This window comes from Oncorhynchus masou, chromosome 15, assembly GCF_036934945.1.
Source record: "Oncorhynchus masou masou isolate Uvic2021 chromosome 15, UVic_Omas_1.1, whole genome shotgun sequence".
Lineage (NCBI taxonomy): Eukaryota > Metazoa > Chordata > Actinopteri > Salmoniformes > Salmonidae > Oncorhynchus > Oncorhynchus masou.
In genome coordinates, this window is record NC_088226.1 from 28153171 (window position 1) to 28172545 (window position 19375).

Here is a 19375-nt window from a genome sequence, read left to right on the forward strand (position 1 = left end):
AGAATATTTCATTCATTCAGATCTAAGATGTGTTATTTTAGTGTTCCCTTTATTTTTTTGAGCAGTGTAGTTAACAATTCTATACATTTTGCTTCAAATCATTTGGTTTTTGATTAACATCAATTTCACTCATCCTCAAAATGTTTACATTAGTAACTTTTTCATGTTTACGATGCATTTCAATTGGCCACATAAGGTATGATTGATTTAGTTTCTCCCAGTTGCTGGCCCACACTCCAGTACAGTAGGTGGCAGTAATGCACCATAAGGTTGGATGCCAACCAATGATGAACCTGGTCATTTAGATTACTGAACAGGATGACACTGACTAAATGTTTAAAAACAAAACTTTATTTCAGGAGAATCAGAACAATTCCATTGAGGGTTCCCCAGTCTTGCTTTACAGAATAAAAATGAGCAATATTTGCCAACTCTTGGGACATGCACATTGCAACACATTTCCTTACTCCCAAACATTTTCAATAACCAGGTTTCCAGCCAACCTTTATGTGAGTAAAGGACATCAGATACAAAAAAGTAATGACAAGCCGTAGACATTTTTGGGGTAAATTATCCAAATGACAAAACAAAAAATACAATATTCCACTTTGTCTAGTGTAAGTAAAATTAATTAGAAAAACAGTGAAAATGCTTTTATGCGCAAATATTGATACAATAACCATCATATTGAAGTAAACTTGGAGTCATGTGGTCCTCCCACAACAACTAGTCGGGAAAGCATGCTGTTCATTAAACTACAGATGTTGTGAACTTCACAGGGTGGTGAAAGTGCAAGGTAATTAGCTTGATGCTACTAACCAATAAATATCTAGGGTTTTCGTCTGGTGACATGATAATCTATGCTTGGTTGTTAAAAAAACAAACTATTGTCCATATGATGTCATGTAGGCAATATGTGTGCTCCAGCCAACAGATTATGCTATTGGTTAGAGCACACATGCCAATACCAAAGTGAGCACACTCACTATAACGCAATCAGTGGAGTTGAAAATGTGAGGAGACCCATTTAACTAGTTTTTCATTTTTGATACATGGGAATTTAACCACAAAATGCTTTTAATTTGCACTACATCAGCCTTTTATTTGCAACAAGTCAATAGGATGGAAACATGCGCATAATGTTTTTAGGCAGATTCAAGAATATGTGCATGAAAACCTGCCGCCAATTGAATGGAAACCTAGCTGTTGCTGTACATTTTCTTGAGGGTAGACATGTGTCCAGTCAGTTGAGTAAGATGTTCTCAGGTTTGTACTTAAAGTAAAAGGAACATGAAGGCTCCAAAATTATGAAGAAAAAAAGAATCTAACAATAGGTTAGGGTACTGCTTTTGTGGGATCATGGACTCATACAAATCACATGGGGGGAAATGTTAAAACCATAACGTAACCCCAATAAAAAAAACACAACCCTGGTTGAATAAAGAAAAATACACCAACTGAGATTAAGAAAAAGAGAAACAAATATTTCACCCTAACTACGCCATCTCTGCCTTGCTCGTGAAGGGATTGTAAATCAGACAATTAAGTACTTGACAGAGCAGAATGTGAGATTAAAGTTCCGGTTGGCGGAGAGCGTGAATGTTAAGGGACAGTGAGCACCGTTCTCAGTTTGGTACCGAGGGACGGGTTTGAAATAATTGTGGTGTGGACCTCATCCTTGGGGTTCAAATACAGAAGAAACAAAACCCCACTTAACCCATAAAACGGACAGTTTGTTTCTTATGCCTACACTGCGCCGTTGTGGTTTCTAACAGGGCAGCAGCTCATTACAATATCCTTCACACTAACAGGGAAGGGGTATGTGGGTTTGTGTTGGATACATTTATTTTTTTAAGGAAATTAGTCAAGATGGCAAAGCCCCTCTTAATACTCTTCTGCCTGGGTCTCCACCTTGTAGCCGTTCTCATTGGAAACGTAACCCTCCCCCGATTGCACCGACTCTTGGTCCATCATCAACCCATCCTGGCTGTTCTCCTCTGGCTGGGGCGGCGCGTCACCCTCCTCCCCGTTACCCACGTCGTTCTGCTCGGCCGAGGGGAGCAGGAGAGAGCCATGCCGGTCCTCCCTGCGCTCCCCGCCACCCCGCTCCCTGTCTCTCTTATGCTCCCTGTCTTTCTCCCTGTCGCCCCTGTGCCTCTCACGGTCCCTCTCACGGTCCTTGTCCCTGTGGCTGCGCCTCCGGTCACGGTCCCGCTCCCTGTCTCTGTCACGCTCCCTCCCGCCGCGCTCCTCTCCCACTTCCTCACCCACACTAGGCTCTTCAGGCATCCTCTCTCCTCCCTCCCCTATCATACCATCTCCTACCACCAAGCCCTCATCACCTTCGCCACCCTTGCCCCTCTCCCGGTCTCGCTTGCGCTCTCGACTGCGGCTCCTCCTCTTCCTTTCACCTTTGTCTCTGCTCCTCTCCCTGCTATGACTGTCTCCCCCTGGCCCTCCTCCCCCTCGCTCCCTCTCTCGGTCTCTCCTCCTGCCACCCCCTACGCTCTCCTCTGCGGGCCCAGCCTGGACCAGACCCCTGTCGCCCCTCTCCCTGGAGCGGGAGCTGCGCCTGCGTCTTTCCCGGGACCGAGACCTCCGTCTCTCGCCACCGCGCTCTTTCTCCACCCCCCGTTCGCGCTCACGGCTGCGCTCTCTGCGTTCCCCTCTGGGCTCAGGTCCACGTTCGCGCTCACGTTCCCTGAGGTGAAGAGAAGGGCAAAAATAAGTAAACTGTCAAACCTCTATACAGAACTATCAAGTCAGTCAAACAACAAAATGTCCAATCCCAAATCTACCACTGGCCCATACACTACACAGATCTAAAATAAATTGGATTGATTCAACTAGGGAAGAATATGGTAATAAAGCCTTCTGATTATCCAATTCTTTCAGGTCTAATGGGTAGGGCCTACTTAAAAATAGGGTGACAACCCTCCCTTAGCAAACCACCCCAAGGGCCCAGTGTAGGTATTTACCCTCCAATTGGGGGGTGGTCATCATAACGTGAGGTGTCGTCTCTTCCAGAGTGCTTAATGTTGACGTCAGCCCCACCTCTCCTTGTCCCACCAAGACCACCGCCTGGTTGGGGACAGAAAACAGGGCTCATTGTGATACCAAAATCATTGACAGGAAATGAAAGCATTTCAAAACTGACAAAATATTTAAAAAAGATTCATAAAATGACCAATGCCAATATGAGAATCATCCATTCCAAAACTGAATTCAGTGTTAAGATTTTAAAAGGCATGCCTGTAGTATGGATAATTATGCATCGTCACAGAGATCATGTGCAGTTTCTCACCTAGCCTGCGGGGATGCCATCCCTTCACAGTGCGGCCTCTCTCGACATCCACCAGCACTCTCCTTCCGTCAATCTTCTTCCCATCTGCATGCTTGTAGGCAGCTGGGGGAGGGGGGTGAGAATAAGGTAGAGAAGGGTAAGTTGGAGATCTGCGGTTTTAAAGGTAAGGTTAACAAAGAGTGCATGAATATACTGACCAGGAGCAGGTGAGGTAGTGTGGGGCTGCTCTCTGGGCAGACAGACCATGTAGTAGTAGACCTTTTTCCACCACTAAATGCTGCATTTACCTGCACATCTCTCTTTTTCGAAGATGCACCACAGCTTAAGTATTTCTTTGTGCAAGCACTTTACTTCAGTAAATCTTTATTTTCAAATGCTAAAGAGGGATAGAATAAAGAAATTCATTCTAGCCTAAAATCACAAGTGAGCCGGTATAGCAGATAAGGTTGACAAAACCGGGGGCCTCCTGGGTGGCACAGTGGTCTAATGCACTGCATCGCGAGCTGTGCCACCAGACACCCTGGGTCGAGCCCAGGCTGTCGCAGCCGGCAGCGTCCGGGAGGTCCATGGGGCGACGCACAATTGGCCCAGCGTCATCCGGGTTAGGGAGGGCTTGGCCGCACTAGCAACTCCTGTGGCTGGCCGGGCACAGTGCACGCTGACCAGTTTGCCAGGTGCACTGTGTTTCCTCCGACACATTGGTGCGGCTGGTTGGATGTGTGTTGTGTCAAGGGTCGGGTTGCGTTTCAGAGGACGCATGGCTCTTGACCTTCGCCTCTCCGTACGGGAGTTGCAGCAATGAGACAAGACTAACTATTACCAATTGGATACCACGAAATTGGGGAGAAGTTGACAACTTCCATTGAAAGCATTTATTATTAAAATCCTTATATTTTATTATAGCAAGTTTGCCATATAATATATTCAAACAAAACATTGAAGTTAGGCAGGTGTGGTTTCTGTGGAGCACTAGAGACCGATAATTTAAATCTTACTTAGGTCCAGTAATGACCACACTACTGTTGAAGAGGGTCAACCGCTCACTGTTGAATGGCGCATTTTACCTTGAAGCTAAGGTTATAGTTTAGACCAAGGGTATGCAATTCTTACATGCTGACCACACCGCTCACGTCACGTGCACTGCAAAATAAATGTACACATATGTTATTCAATCATTTCACCCACACTGCTCGAGCGTCTGCGTGGCCAGGCTCTTAAATATAAATTCTATTTGATGCTCAACGCGCTGCAAGTCCGGCCTCTCCCATCTCATTGGTTTTTAGGAGCATGTACCCACGTGGATGATTGAAAGATGAACTGACATCCACACTCCTGTCGGTTGTAGTAACGCACCGTAAAGTTAGTTGCCAACCCCCATATAAAGTCCAAAGAAGTAAAAGAAAACCCTGCGGAAGGAGGAGAGATGAGACAGGAATTTGGTTTACCGTTTTATCTGTGGATTAATTGTTGGAGTAGAGGACCTTGTGCATTTCAGGTAAAATAACCCAATGTATATATCCCAAGACAAATTAGCTAACAGACGCAAGCTAGCTAGCTAAATTGCCAAAAATGTTTAATGCTTTTCAACCTGTCACCAAATGAATATAATTAAGAGTTTTTTTAAATATTTGAATCTGCGTGTCCTGATCACGTCTGGTGTGGGGGTACAAAAATCAACATGCGCGCGTCCGGTTTGGTCAGCGTGTTACCCTACGCGGTCCTGAGCCTGCTGCTTCTCTGTTCTACCTTATAATTGCACACCTGGTGTCCCAAGTCTAAATCAGTCTCTGATTAAGGGGAACAGGCTTCGACATACATGTGACTAACAAAAATGGTATAATGTGTCCCTGAACGGGGGGGGGGGGCAAAATCAAAAGTAACAGTTGGTATCTGGTGCATTATGTACTGCAGTGCATCTCCTCATGGACTGCAACAGATTTGCCAGTTCTTGCTGTGAGATATTACCCTACTCTTCCAAAAAGGCACCTGCAAGTTCCCGGAAATTTCTGTGGGTAATGGTCCTAGCCCTCACCCTTCAATCCAACAGGCCCCATATGTGCTCGATGGGATTGAGATCCGGGCTCTTCGCTGGCCATGGCAGAACACTGACATTCCTGTCTTGCAGGAAATCACGCACGGAACATGCAGTATGGCTGGTGGCATTGTCATGCTGGAGGGTAATGTCAGGATGAGCCTGCAGGAAGGGTACCACGAGGGAGGAGGATGTCTTCTCTGTTAAGCACAGCGTGGAGATTGGACTGCGCTAGTTGTCATTGCAGGCAATGATGCTGTGACACACCGCCCAATACCATGACGGACCCTCCACCTCGATCCCGCTCCAGAGTATAGGCCTCAGTGTAACGCTCATTCCTTCGACGATAAAAGCGAATCCAACCATCACCCCTGGTGAGACAAAACCACGACTCGTCAGTGAAGAGCACTTTTTGCAGGCCCGTTCTGGTCCAGCGACGGTGGGTTTGTGCCCATAGGCAACGTTGTTGCCGGTGATGTCTAGTGAGGACATGCCTTACTACAACAGGCCTACAAGCCCTCAGTCCAGCCTCTCTCAGCCGATTGCGGACAGTCTGAGCACTGATGGAGGGATTGTGAGTCCTGGTGTAACTCGGGCAGTTGTTGCCATCCGGGTGTACCGGTCCTGTGCAGGTGTTACACGTGGTCTGCCACTGCGAGGACGATCAGCTGTCCATCCTGTCTCCCTGTAGTGCCGTCTTGGGCGTCTCACAGTACAGACATTGCAATTTATTGCCCTGGCCACATCTGTAGTCCTCATGACTAGTGTCCTAGTGTCCTAAGTCTTTCATAACTGTGACCTTAATTGCCTACCATCTAAGCTGTTAGTCTTAATGACTGTTCCACGGGTGCATGTTCATTAATTGTTTATGGTTCATTGAACAAGAATGGGAAAGTGTTTAAACCCTTTACAATCAAGATCTGTGAAGTCATTTGGATTTTTACTAATTATCTTTTGAAAGACAGGGTCCTGAAAAAGGGACGTTTCTTTTCTTGCTGAGTTTATATGTATACCTTTAAATTACAGTGGCAACATGAATGGCTCATGTAGCATGTGAAGATTTTTACAAGAAACTATATTCATTTAAATAGCTCCAGTGATTTAGAAAATACCCAGCCTTTCATAACTTTAATCTCATGGGATTCTGTAAAAATGCATTAATTTAAAAGCTACGGTAATCAGATAAATGGACCATTACCGATAATGCTTTATTACTGAATACTGCGTGTCCCTAGTGGTTGGCCAACGGTTAAGAGCATTGGGCTAGTAACCGAAAGGTCGGTGGTTCAAATCCGAGTAGACTAGGTGACAAATCTGTCAATGTGCCCTTGAGCAAACCCTAATGGCTCCTGTAAGTCGCTCTGGATAAGTGTGTCTGCTAAATTAATAAAATGTAAACAAAGTAGTCCAAGCAGTTGACAGTACTTCGTTGTGGCGTGCGTTTGAGAGCCTGCTGTGAAAAATGCTTGCGCACTTGAAATTAAAATCAGATGACAGTAATTCATGTCGAACCATATTTATGTATTTCCGCATTTTCACATCAACCTCTTACCCAGAAGGAACAGTGAATAGGCGTCACCGTGCGTCAAATCAGACACCCACCTCACTTACCAAAGCACATCTAACCACTTTCAGGTGGAATTGGGGATTTTCTACCAGTAGCTATGTTTCCAATTGGCAACAGATTTGAATGCAAATATTCTCAAATCCAAAGTAAATGCAATTTTTCCCACCAAACTGACTTGTTGCGGATTTTAAAAAAAGGTGCGCAACGACGTAGTGCACACAACTTAATTTTTTGCTTAAGTTCTGATGTATAAAAATGTAAATTGAGTGGTCACAAACCTGCGTTTAATAGCAAATGTGCCTACGCTGGTATTGGCATGTGTGCTCTAGCCAACAGATTGCATATACAGTACGGATAGGCTAGTCTACACGAGATAATGGATGAGAGAATATTTTGTCAGGGCAGTCAAACATCGATCATCATGTCACAAAGCACAAGACCCTCGATATTTATTGGAAAGGAAAAAAATCAAGCGTATCACCGTGCACTTTTCACCACACATTTAAATCGGTAGCCTATTAAACTGCATGGTTTCCCCAAGTCGTAATGGGAGGACCACACACACACACACTATATAGTCATTTGATTAGATTATAATTACAATCAATATTTTGCACAAAAGGCATTTAAACCGCTATTTCGCACATAATTCAATTTTATAGACACAAAGATCCCACCATGCCAAACTAACAAATTCTGTGACACATTGGTTTGAGTTCCTGAATATTTACTCTGATTGCCAGAGTACACAACCTTGTATGGCAAAGCTGCAATCTTCTTACCCAATATATGTTGTGCTTCAGACCATATTGAGACTAGCGTAAATTAGGTTGCCTTACATACAACCTCTGACCTCGTAATACTGGTCTAGAGGGGGAGATATAGGGGAGGGGACATCTCAATACAAGCAAATGTTAAATGTGACCATGTTCACATACCTTAGTGGGAGTTTTATGGGCTGCTGTGTTTGTTTTTCACCAACTATCTTACCACCGCCTGGACACGAGCGCAGTGTCGGACTCAGAACCTCCCAGAGCATAGGGCTTCCAGTTGCAAGTCAACATGGCAGGCTCCTGCCAGATTTACCACCACATAGAAGCTGCAGCTTCTGAATCAAACTCAGAACACACACAAATATATACTCCCTTGGCCCAGACAGTCTTGGGATCAGTCTATTATGACCGAAGAATTTGGCGAGATCCATGATGACCCATCCTGGCCTCTACACTGGTCTGCTCTGCTGTGGTAGACGATCCAATGGGAAACGGCACAGAGGACTCTTTCCTCTTTATATCTAATCAGAGGGCCTTACCAGAACCACTCACTTTCATAGCCAATCTGAGGGCCTTACCAGAACCCTCTCTAGATCATGGCAAATTATCACTGTACTTTAATGACATCTCACACGTTTATACTACCAGGGGGCCTTACCACAACCCCTCACTTACCTAACCAATCCAGGTTTGTCTTACCACAAACCATAACCTTCTCAACCAATCAGACAGGACTTTACTCAAAGGGGGGTTGCCTTACCTCAACCCCTAAAACGACTCGAAAACATGGCCTAAATATAATCTTACTATACTAGCACACATACGGTGCATATCAAAAAAATATTTTAAGAAACAGAAAAATATGTATCTAGAGAAAATTGGATATGTTTGGTGTAGGCTAGAATAAATGTAGGCTAGTAACAGGGGTGACATGTTTCCTCACTAGACTGGTTCTATTAGCTGTATACACCAGATCCTTGCTATCAGCTGTGCTAAAGAGATCTGGGGGTGAGATGACTGCCATGTCTGAATGAGCTACCGCTATGCTCTTGTTGGCATCTGCTCTTGCCTAGTTATATAGTAGGGACAAAGCTACATGTGCGCATAAGTATGTGCCTTGCTGTAAAAGTGTTTAGAGTCCCTTCGTAACCCTATTCCATTAAAGCCAGCTCAACGCACACAAGAAAGGACCTTAACTTACAATACTAGGGGATTTTGTTTTGGACGTGTGGTCTTTTTGATGCAATGTTATACAAAATAGTCCTTTTCTTAATGATTATGCAAGAGACAACTTGATAAAATGCCATTTCAGACAACTAAAATAGTAAAAGCACTTCAGTATATTTGTAAAAAAAAAAGTGCTAAAATGGATACATCCGAGGTGGCTTTAATACAAAAGGAAAACTCATAGGGCACCCATTAACTGACTAATGGCCTGGGGGTGCATTCAATGGTCAAAGCACCAGCGCCATCTTATCAATGTCAATATTGTTCAAGCAACATAAGCAGCTTCAAACAAAAATGTGCTTTGCCCATTGAACGTAGCTCCTCTTCCCTAAATAGGATGGAGGGTGGAAAGAAAGCTTACCCATCATACAAACCCATCATACCAACCATATACTGAGCTGTGGTAGTAGGGTGTAGATGTATCATAACCATCATCATCATCATCATCATCTGCAAGCCAGCTCTGGCCAATAGCCATCACAGATAGGCGGCTGCAGTGGCAATGAGAACAACAAACAATTAATACACTGCAGAGCCAGCATAGACATCCCCTCAAGTCAACCCTCACCTGAGTCACATCATACCAAGGGTAGGCGACCCTGGTCCCGGGGAACACTACTCCCTGCCTGTTCATTGCACCATGGGTGCATGACCCTAAGTGCTCCAGCAATTAATCAGTGGCTGTGTTTCAGGCCAGCTACATTGCAGTTGCTCTGTGTGGATACTTGCCTCATCACTGACTAGCAGTCAGGCATCAGATTCTTATTTTATATGATTAGCTGATAAGTAAAACACCTACCCAGGTGATGTGATATCTGGCAAGTGACTGTAATGTAGCCAGCCTGGAAGGTAGCCAGTAAGTAGCAATCTTAGAGGCCAGATTTAGACCGGGAACACCCGTGTGCCTGATAATTTAAATACGATCATTTAAATATGATAAATGACAATAATACCAGCAGGCATGTTAGCTCGTCAGGACCAGGGTGGAGGACCACTGATATGAGCTGATAGAAATGGCCTAGTGTCACACAAAAGCACAGAGAGGAGGGTACCCAAGTTAACCAGACAAGTTGGGGGGGGGGGGGGGGTACTAGCCTGTTGGTGGCCTGTAGCTTACCGTTGGTGGTCCAACCAGGGAACCCACCCGTTCCACAGAGGACTTAACACTAACCATTACAGGCCTAACCTAATGCAAGCAAAGGCATTCAAGGTGACCAGAAGAACAAGGCTTAGAAGTTGTTTATACATACAAGACATAGGCCAAATCTTCCCACCGAATGGCACCGCCACATAGAAGTGCCATGGCTGGACTAACTGCACTCACTCAGACAAGTGCAGTACAGAAACCCTTCCTTGAGTTAGTCAAGAGGTCATCATGCTCCACAAACACAAGCCAGACATCACACAAACCTCACTCAGCACCTTGTTTCCCCTAATTAATAACATAGCCAGTCTAAACTCAAAGTTCTGAAAATAAAAAGGATGGATGGATTTTGGTGACCCTTGTGTTCAGAGTTATACCTTCAACTTGTATGGAGTGTGGATCCATATTTTTAACCCCCTTGCCAGTAGGCTTGGGCGTTATACAGTATACCGGGGTATTTGGAAAAAGACAAGGATGGTTTTTCCATACTGTTGAAACAATTTCTTTGAAATGTGATCAATTTGAACATTTGTAGCTACTTAAGTAAATACCTGCAGTCAACTTGTACAATACGTTAGGAGATAAACATTGAGTTCTTAATTTCACCCGTTACATTATAATGAAGCTTACTGTAGTCCCCTGTCATGTGGTGTTTGTTTACAAGCACACAACTACGAGAGACCGGAGCCTTGGGAGTCATTCACTGTTGTGCCGCATGAGCCAGCTGATCTAATTACAGTAAGTCTAAAAGTTCTCCTCTGTGTTAGCCATCTAGCTAAGTGGTTAGCTTCTTCCAAAAATCAAGCATTCGCTTGGTAACAGCAGAGAATCCCCTCCTGGATCAAGAGCCTTGTTGGCATATATTGGTTTTGTGCATGCAGCAAACTGTGTAGCATTTGAGTTACTTGTATAGTTTAGGTCAGAAACTGTACAAAATGTTCACAATGCGGTTAGCATTCTATGGAATTTTACATGTACTTGTTAGCAATGCTAACCTTCAGATTAGAGTATCAGTGGGTTTTGAAAACAGCACCACTTGGGTTCAGTGCCAGTATTACCGAATATCCCAGTATGACAAGGTCGGTATGAAAGCATGACAATCTGGATATCACCCAAGCCTACTTGCCAGCTAGTTCTTGTCTGACTCTTTTCATACCATTGTTCCAAACCATACTCTGGATACTTTCCATTCAACATGTCCTTGCAGCATAATCAGACCAGCGCAGAACAGCTCAGTGTGCCTCAGCAGTGTGAACATTTTTATTTATTTATATTTGGCAGATATTAAGAGTGGGCCTAGACCTATGGATAAATGTAAAACCAACACCCATCCTGGCCCGTCAATGGGAAATCACACCAGGGACAGCATAAGCTGCTAGTGCAGTACAGAAAGAAAAAAAACATTTTTAAAAAACAGAGCCCAGTCAGTTTGCGCCATAAAAAATGTGCTATTCAGTCAAGAGGCTTCCTCGTACACTGTGCTAGAGTATGAGGTGCTGGTGTTAACTAATAGTCAGCAACACCAACTCCTACAACTTCTAAAGCTATAGTGAAATTACAACCATTTGTAAGCTGCCACAATCTGGTGCCTTCGTCATTTCTCACTTACACGAGTCCTTCAACAAATACTATCCCACCTACGTACCCTCCCAGCATTCAGACTCCCATTTGAGATGAGGTGGGTTATAAGGGGGTTGGTCTCTCGTGGTACTCACAGTGCATGTCTCTCTCGTGCTCGTACTCTATGAAGGCGTAGCCTCTGGGCTTCCCTGACCGCTTGTTGTAGACTATGTAGATCTGGAAGAGAGAGCGACTATAATAAAGCGAGCTGTACAAGCTGGGGGGGGCGGGCAAGAGGACCAACTGCCACTAACAAATGGCCAATAAGTTGTATTGTAAAACCAATGGGTGGTTTGGGAGACCAAACTTACCCTTTTGATGGGTCCATAGACCTCAAACTCACGGCGAAGCTTGGATTCCGTTGTGTCATAATTCTGCAGCAATGATAACAGTTAACATCGATCACGTGCCAAATACAAAAGGTGTAAAATTCACTGGCAGCTTGGTATTAGAATTGTCCTCAGAACACACTTCTGTCTTTCATACCATTCGATAACAAAGCATCTGCATTTTCTTTCATTATATTGTGGTGTATGTGTGCTTCATTTGTTATTAATCACTACCCGGTTTAAGTATCAATGGCCAAAACAGGATGGAAGGTAAAGATGCCATGGAAGAGCCTGTATAATGCACACTTACAACACGAGCCACAAACAGGGTCTTGAAGGCATCCCCCTGAGCATTAGGGTCATTGTGTGGATCCCCTAGAAGGCAGAAGCCAATATTACAACATGACTTCAACTTTCAGTAAATCCTATGAATGCCACAAGCTCATCATGTCAACTTACAGAGTTTCAGTTCTGTCTCCACAACCGTCTGCCTCCTCTCGATCTTCTCCCTCCTCTGTAAAACAAACAGGTTAGTGAGGCCCCTCAGACTCAAACCCCAAATGGGTACTGTACATGTACATTAAAGCCATGTACTAGTACAACCTACTGAAGATTCCAAGTTATCCAATCTCATTCAGATACGCATTGAGGTTTCAGAGACTAAAAGTGAATGAAAATGTCCAAAAGAAAGTAACCCCTCTTCAAATTGTCTCACCTTTCTCTCCAACCTCTCATCACGAGTTTCTGCCCTAGTAGGGGGAGGGGCATCTCTGGGATCCTATCAAAACAGTCCAAAAGTTAGGCTAAGAAAAGCTAGAGGGTCAAAGGCATTCAATCAAATAGCCAAGTATCCATCTCATTCATGAAGAGTAATTGCATAAGAACTAGGTAGGTTTGCCTTACCTCAAAGTGCCTGATGAAGGGAGCGATGCCACAGTATGGCTGGTTGTGGTGTTTCTCATGTGGAAGCTTCTCCAACTGGGTCAGAAATGGTATGGGGTCCCGCGGCGCAAATAGGGCCAGCAGATTGGGAGGTAAAAACTGGGTCATCTTTCACCTGCAGTGAGAAAAATACATGTTTAGTTTACAAACTACATAGTAACTAATAATATGCAGACATGGAGTTGGTTGCATCAGTGTTGTCATTAAGCAGTGTGGACAGAGCCACAAAGGCTTGGAAGACCATTGCGATAACCATGTGCAGCTCAATTTCTTCTGCAAAACTAACTAAATTATTTCCATGTAGCTAGCAAGGTAAGGCAACATCTTATTTTGATGTGTGGAACTAGCTTCGAAGCTAGTATCGAAAACTGATCAATGTTGCTAAACAATGCTCAAATCTTCCCATTTGAGGAAAATGAAGGCTGCAAAGTCACAGGTTAACGTTCTCATGTTGGCGAGTTTTCTCCCAAAAAAACATTTACAAGGATAGCTAGCTAGCAGAAATAGGGAATGCTTTAGGCTGATACACCACAAAAATAAAAACGCAACAACTTAAAGATTTTACTGAGTTACAGTCCATATTAAGGAAATCAGTCAATTGAAATTTTAAAAAGCATTAGGACGTAATCTTTGGATTTCACAACTGGAAATACAGATGTAGCTGTTAGCGATACCACGCAAAAAAAGGGCGTGGATCAAAAAAACCTGTCAGTATCGGACATGACCATTTGCCTCATGCAGTGCAGTTGATTGTGGCCTGTGGAATATTGTCCCACTCCTCAATGGCTGTGCGAAGTTGCTGGATATTGGCGGGAACTGGAACACGCTGTCGTACACGTTGATCCAGAGCATCCCGAACATGATCAATGGGTGACTTGTCTGGTGAGTATGCAGGCCATGGAAGAACTGCGACATTTTCAGCTTCCTGGAATTGTGTACAGATCCTTGCGACATGAGGCCATGCATTATCATGTCGTGCCATTCATCCATCACTTCATGTTTCGACAATGGGCCTCAGCATCTCATCACTGTATCTCTGTGCATTCAAATTGCCATCGATAAAATGCAATTGTGTAAGTTGTCCGTAGCGAATGCCAGCTCGTACCATAAACCCACCGCTATCATGGGGCACCCTATTCACAACGTTGACGAACCGCTCACCCACACATGCTGTCTGCAATCTGCCCGGTACAGTTGAAACAGGGATTAATCCATGAAGGGCACACTTCTCCAGCATGCCAATGGCCATCAAAAGGGTGCATTTGCCCACTGAAGTCAGTTACAATTTGGACATGTTGCAGCAGTGTATAAATTGGAGATGCCCCGAGAGACAGGTTGAGATTGCCAGAGTTCGAGTCGACCGATTATGATTTTTCAATGCCGATACCGATTATTGGAAGACCAAAAAAAAAGCTGATACCGATGAATCTGCCAATTATATATATATATATATATATATATATATATACACACATATATATATATACACACACACACGTGGGGCAAAAAAAGTATTTAGTCAGCCACCAAATTGTGCAAGTAGGTACACTTCAACTATGACAGACAAAATGAGGGGGGGGGGGATCCTGAAAAATCACATTGTAGGATTTTTTATGAATTTATTTGCAAATTATGGTGGAAAATAAGTATTTGGTCAAGAACAAAAGTTTCTCAATACTTTGTTATATACCCTTTGTTGGCAATGACAGAGGTCAAACGTTTTCTCTAAGTCTTCACAAGGTTTTCACACACTGCTGCTGATATTCTGGCCCATTCCTCCATGTAGATCTCCTCTAGAGAAGTGATGTTTTGGGGCTGTTGCTGGGCAACACGGACTTTCAACTCCCTCCAAAGATTTTCTATGGGGTTGAGATCTGGAGACTGGCTCGGCCACTCCAGGACATTGAAATGCTTCTTACGAAGCCACTCCTTCGTTGCCCGGGCGGTGTGTTTGGGATCATTGTCATGCTGAAAGACCCGTTTCATCTTCAATGCCCTTGCTGATGGAAGGAGGTTTTCACTCAATCTCACGATACATGGCCCTATTCATTCTTTCCTTTACACGGATCAGTCGTCCTGGTCCCTTTGCAGAAAAACAGCCCCACTTCAGACGGGCCTGGACATGTACTGGCTTAAGCAGGGGGACATGTCTGGCACTGCAGGATTTGAGTCCCTGGCGCCGTAGTGTGTTATTGATGGTAGGCTTTGTTACTTTGGTCCCAGCTCTCTGCAGGTCATTCACTAGGTCCCCGTGTGGTTCTGGGATTTTTGCTCACCGTTATTGTGATCATTTTGACCCCGGGGTGAGATCTTGGGTGGAGCCCCAGATCGAGGGAGATTATCAGTGGTCTTGTATGTCTTCCACTTCCTAATAATTGCTCCCACAGTTGATTTCTTCAAACCAAGCTGCTTACCTATTGCAGATTCAGTCTTCCCAGCCTGGTGCAGGTCTACAATTGTGTTTCTGGTGTCCTTTGACAGCTCTTTGGTCTTGGCCATAGTGGAGTTTGGAGTGTGACTGTTTGAGGTTGTGGACAGGTGTCTTTTATACTGATAAGTTCAAACAGGTGCCATTAATACAGGTAACGAGTGGAGGACAGAGGAGCCCCTTAAAGAAGAAGTTACAGGTCTGTGAGAGCCAGAAATCTTGCTTGTTTGTAGGTGACCAAATACTTATTTTCCACCATAATTTGCAAATAAATTCATTAAAAAATCCTACAATGTAATTTTCTGGATTTTTCTCATTTTGTCTGTCATACTTGAAGTGTACCTATGATGAAAAGTACAGGCCTCTCTCATCTTTTTAAGTGGGAGAACTTGCACAATTAGTGGTTGACTAAATACTTTTTTGCCCCACAGTACATACACACACAATAATGACAATTACAACAATACTGAATGAACACTTATTTGAACTAAATATAATACAACAATAAAATCAATTTAGTCTCAAATAAATAATGAAACATGTTCAATTTCGTTTTAATAATGCAAAAATAAAGTGTTGGAGAAGAAAATAAAAGTGCATATGTGCCATGTAAAAAAGCTAACATTTAAGTTCCTTGCTCAGAACATGAGAAAACAGGAGGTTCCTTTTAACATGAGTCCAATATTCCCAGGTAAGAAGTTTTAGGTTGTAGTTATTATAGGACTATTTCTCTATACCATTTGTATTGCATATACCTTTGACTATTGGATGTTCTTATAGGCACTTCAGTATGGCCAGCCGAATCTCGGGAGTTGATAGTCTTTAAGTCATAAAAGTCATTAAGTCATAAACAGCAGTCATAAACAGCACAAATGTTTGAAGCATTGAGAAGAGCTGCTGGCAAACGCAGTAAAGTGCCACATATACCCTGACTCTGTTGCACATAACGCAAGAGAAGTGACAATTTCCCTAGTTAAAATAAATGTTAGCAAGTAAATATTAACTAAATATGCAGGTTTAAAATGTTTTACTTGTGTATTGATTTTAAGAAAGGCATTGATGTTCAGGTACACATTGGTGCAAGAGTGCTTTTTTCACAAATGCGCTTGTTAAATCACCCATTTGGAGAAGTAGACTGTGAATCAATGATTATCAATGCGGTGCCTGTTAATTTATATGCCAGACAGGACAAGCTAGATAAACTAGTAATATCAACCATGTAGTTAACTAGTGATTATGTTAATTAAGATTGGTTGTTTTTTTTATAAGATACGTTTAATGCTAGAAAGCACCTTACCTTGGCTCCTTGCTGCACTCGCATAACAGGTAGTCAGCCTGCCACGCAGGCTCCTCGTGAAGTGCAATGTAAATCGGCCATGATCGGTGTCCAAAAATGCAGATTACCGATTGTTATAATAGGCCCTAATTAAATAAGCCATTCCGATTAATCGGTCAACCTCTAATACTGATGGAGCAGAAATCACAGAAGATACATGGTAGTTGCAGCAGCAGATAAATATTTGGGTGTAAGATTTTAACACAGAAGATCTGCAGGACGTTCAGAGAAGGGGTTCCATTCTCCCAGGCCTAGTGTAGGATCATTTAGGGTCAAAGTAGTGGGATTGGTTGGTCGGTTTTGGGGGATAGTTTTTTTAGGTGTAAAGTAAGGTTAAACAGTGGTGCAATTGAAGTTTCCATTCGCTTTTTATTATATTTTCTCGGTGACCAAAATGTGCAATCCACACTGACCTGTGAAAGCAGACAGAGTCTACTTCTGCTGGAAAACCACAGTGAGAACCAGCAATTACACAAACAGTTAATTTTAGAATCCCTACTGTTGACCAATGAGCAACGAAGGGGCGTTGACTTCGGCACCGAACTTCGGCTTGTATTGTGAAAAACAAATGTTCGCACGAACAGCCTAAAAAAATAAATAACGGGGACCCCCCCTCTCCTCTCAAGCATCCCATTAATCTCTGCGTGTACATAGCGCAGGGAGAGTCCTTCGAATTGCACCTTCAAGACTAAAACGAACAAAAATGTCAAAATTCCGTAATATATGCACCAACTGTTCCGGATAAGGACGCCTTTAGAACAAGCATTTCGTTACACATGGTTAGCAAATGTTATTGCGAGTGTATGTGACCAATACAATTTGATTAGATTAGTCTGGCTTCCGACGATACACCTCAGTGGGCTAACTGAGGCTAACAACGCAGTCAAACAATGGACCTTAGCCAATCCACCAAAGCTTTAAGCTAGTTAATTACAGAAAGTCCAGATACCTAAAATGAAACATGGTGCATTTTAATAGGTCTAGTTCGGTTAACTGCGAATATGTAACGTTATCTACCAAAACGCTAACCACTGTCCAGCGTAGGCCTCGTGCCTCCACTCAGGGACACTACACATTTCTGGCCCACTCACCTTAACTCTTCATTCAATCCCTTTAAAACTCAGAGAGCCCGAATCAGGCAACGTGGAATAAGAGCGTGCACTCTAATTGTTCAACGCAAGATGTTTCCCCACAGTTGAATATACTTGAGCTTCAGCTTGGTTAGCTTCTGGCCAGGAAAAATTATTTGTCCTCAACTTAAAATGGCGGGATGACGTAAAGCGACAACACTGTCGCGACAGTTCCTCTAATGTTTCACGAAGCTTCGGGCTAATTTACGTGAGACCTGGTTTCCATAGAGAGGATGGGGAAGAGAGAGGCCCAACTCCGCGGAAAATCTGTCTCGCTCCAGCAGATGGCGATTTTTCGTTGTCTCGCCGATCAAGCAAAGACTTTCTGTATGGAGGTCAATGAAAGTGTTGAAATATGGCTTATTTGCTACGTGAGGTTTATTTGATTGAATAGATGTTTCATACTGCTTACGTTGTTACGAATGTACTGATATAAATAGGACACGTAACATCCCGGCAACTTTGTGAAAAATCGGAATGGTCTCGAGATGGATATGCATATTCATGGTATGAGGCTCGTCGCATGGCATCTCTCTCCATTAAATACAGGTCGTTGATATCAAAAACCCTCAGTGATTATTCAAAAAAGATTACAATAATGAGATGTATCAGGAGACTGAAAAGATTTGGCATGTGTCCTCAGATCCTCAAAAAGTTGTACAGCAGCACCATCGAGAGCATCCTGACTAGTTGCATCACTGCCTGGTATGGCAACTGCTCGGCCTCTGACCGCAAGGCTCTACAGAGGGTAGTGCATATGGCCCAGTACATCACGGAGGGCAAGCTTCCTGCCATCCAGGATCTCTATACCTGGCGGTGTCAGAAGAAGGCCCGAAAAATGTTCAAAGACTCCAGCCACCCTAATCATATACTGTTCTCTCTGCTTGCGCATGGCAAGAGATACCGGAGCGCCAAGTCTAGGTCCAAAAGGCTTCTTAACAGCTTCTACCCTTGAGCCACAAGACTCCTGAACAGCTAATCAAATGGCTACCCCCCGCTGCTACTCTCTGTTTATTATCTACTTTAACTCTACCAACATGTACACTACCGGTCAAATGTTTTAGAACACATACTCATTCAAGGGTTTTTCTTTATTTTTACTATTTTCCACATTGTAGAATAATAGTGAAGACATCAAAGCTAATAAATAACACATATGGAATCATATAGTATAAAAAAAGTGTTAAACAAATCCAAATATATTTTATATTTCAGATTCTTCAAACAGCCACCCTTTGCCTTGATGACAGCTTTGCACACTTTTGGCATTGTTGGCACAATAAAATAACAATAATGAGGCTATATACAGGGGTTATGTGCAGGTTAGTCGAGGTAATTGAGTAGATGTAGGTTCGGGTAAAGTGACTATGCATAGAAAATAAAAATGTAAAAAGTCTGGGTTGCCATTTGATTCATGGATGGTAACGGACGTTAATGAACTTAAAAAGGAAAACATATTTTCGAGAGAAGCCTTACTTGACATACAGACTAGATCTATGAGATCAAATCTGGTACTTATTGGTAGAAGAAAAAAGCGGAAATC

At 43.3% G+C, this 19375-nt stretch overlaps 1 protein-coding gene across 1 annotated transcript; it reads right to left on the minus strand.

The window, feature by feature from the left end:
• Positions 1–329: 329 nt before the first annotated feature.
• On the minus strand, positions 330–17979 carry LOC135556080 (U1 small nuclear ribonucleoprotein 70 kDa-like). The gene is made up of 10 exons (XM_064988987.1): positions 17794–17979; positions 12900–13053; positions 12712–12774; positions 12456–12510; positions 12307–12371; positions 11979–12041; positions 11763–11844; positions 3305–3406; positions 2979–3081; positions 330–2701 (listed from the first exon to the last, which is right to left on the minus strand). The coding sequence occupies exons 2-10, from the start codon at positions 13044–13046 to the stop codon at positions 1885–1887; spliced, it is 1497 nt and encodes a 498-aa protein (XP_064845059.1). The 5' UTR covers positions 13047–13053; positions 17794–17979; the 3' UTR covers positions 330–1884.
• Positions 17980–19375: the final 1396 nt, after the last annotated feature.

Excerpts from the sequence above, each read along its gene's own strand:
- LOC135556080 (XM_064988987.1), bottom strand. The coding sequence starts at position 13,046 with ATGACCCAGTTTTTACCTCCCAATCTGCTGGCCCTATTTGCGCCGCGG. Across the intron at positions 12,775-12,899 it reads CCTTCATCAGGCACTTTGAG|GATCCCAGAGATGCCCCTCC; the intron begins GTAAGGCAAACC and ends CTGTTTTGATAG. Across the intron at positions 12,511-12,711 it reads ATGAGAGGTTGGAGAGAAAG|AGGAGGGAGAAGATCGAGAG; the intron begins GTGAGACAATTT and ends TTTGTTTTACAG.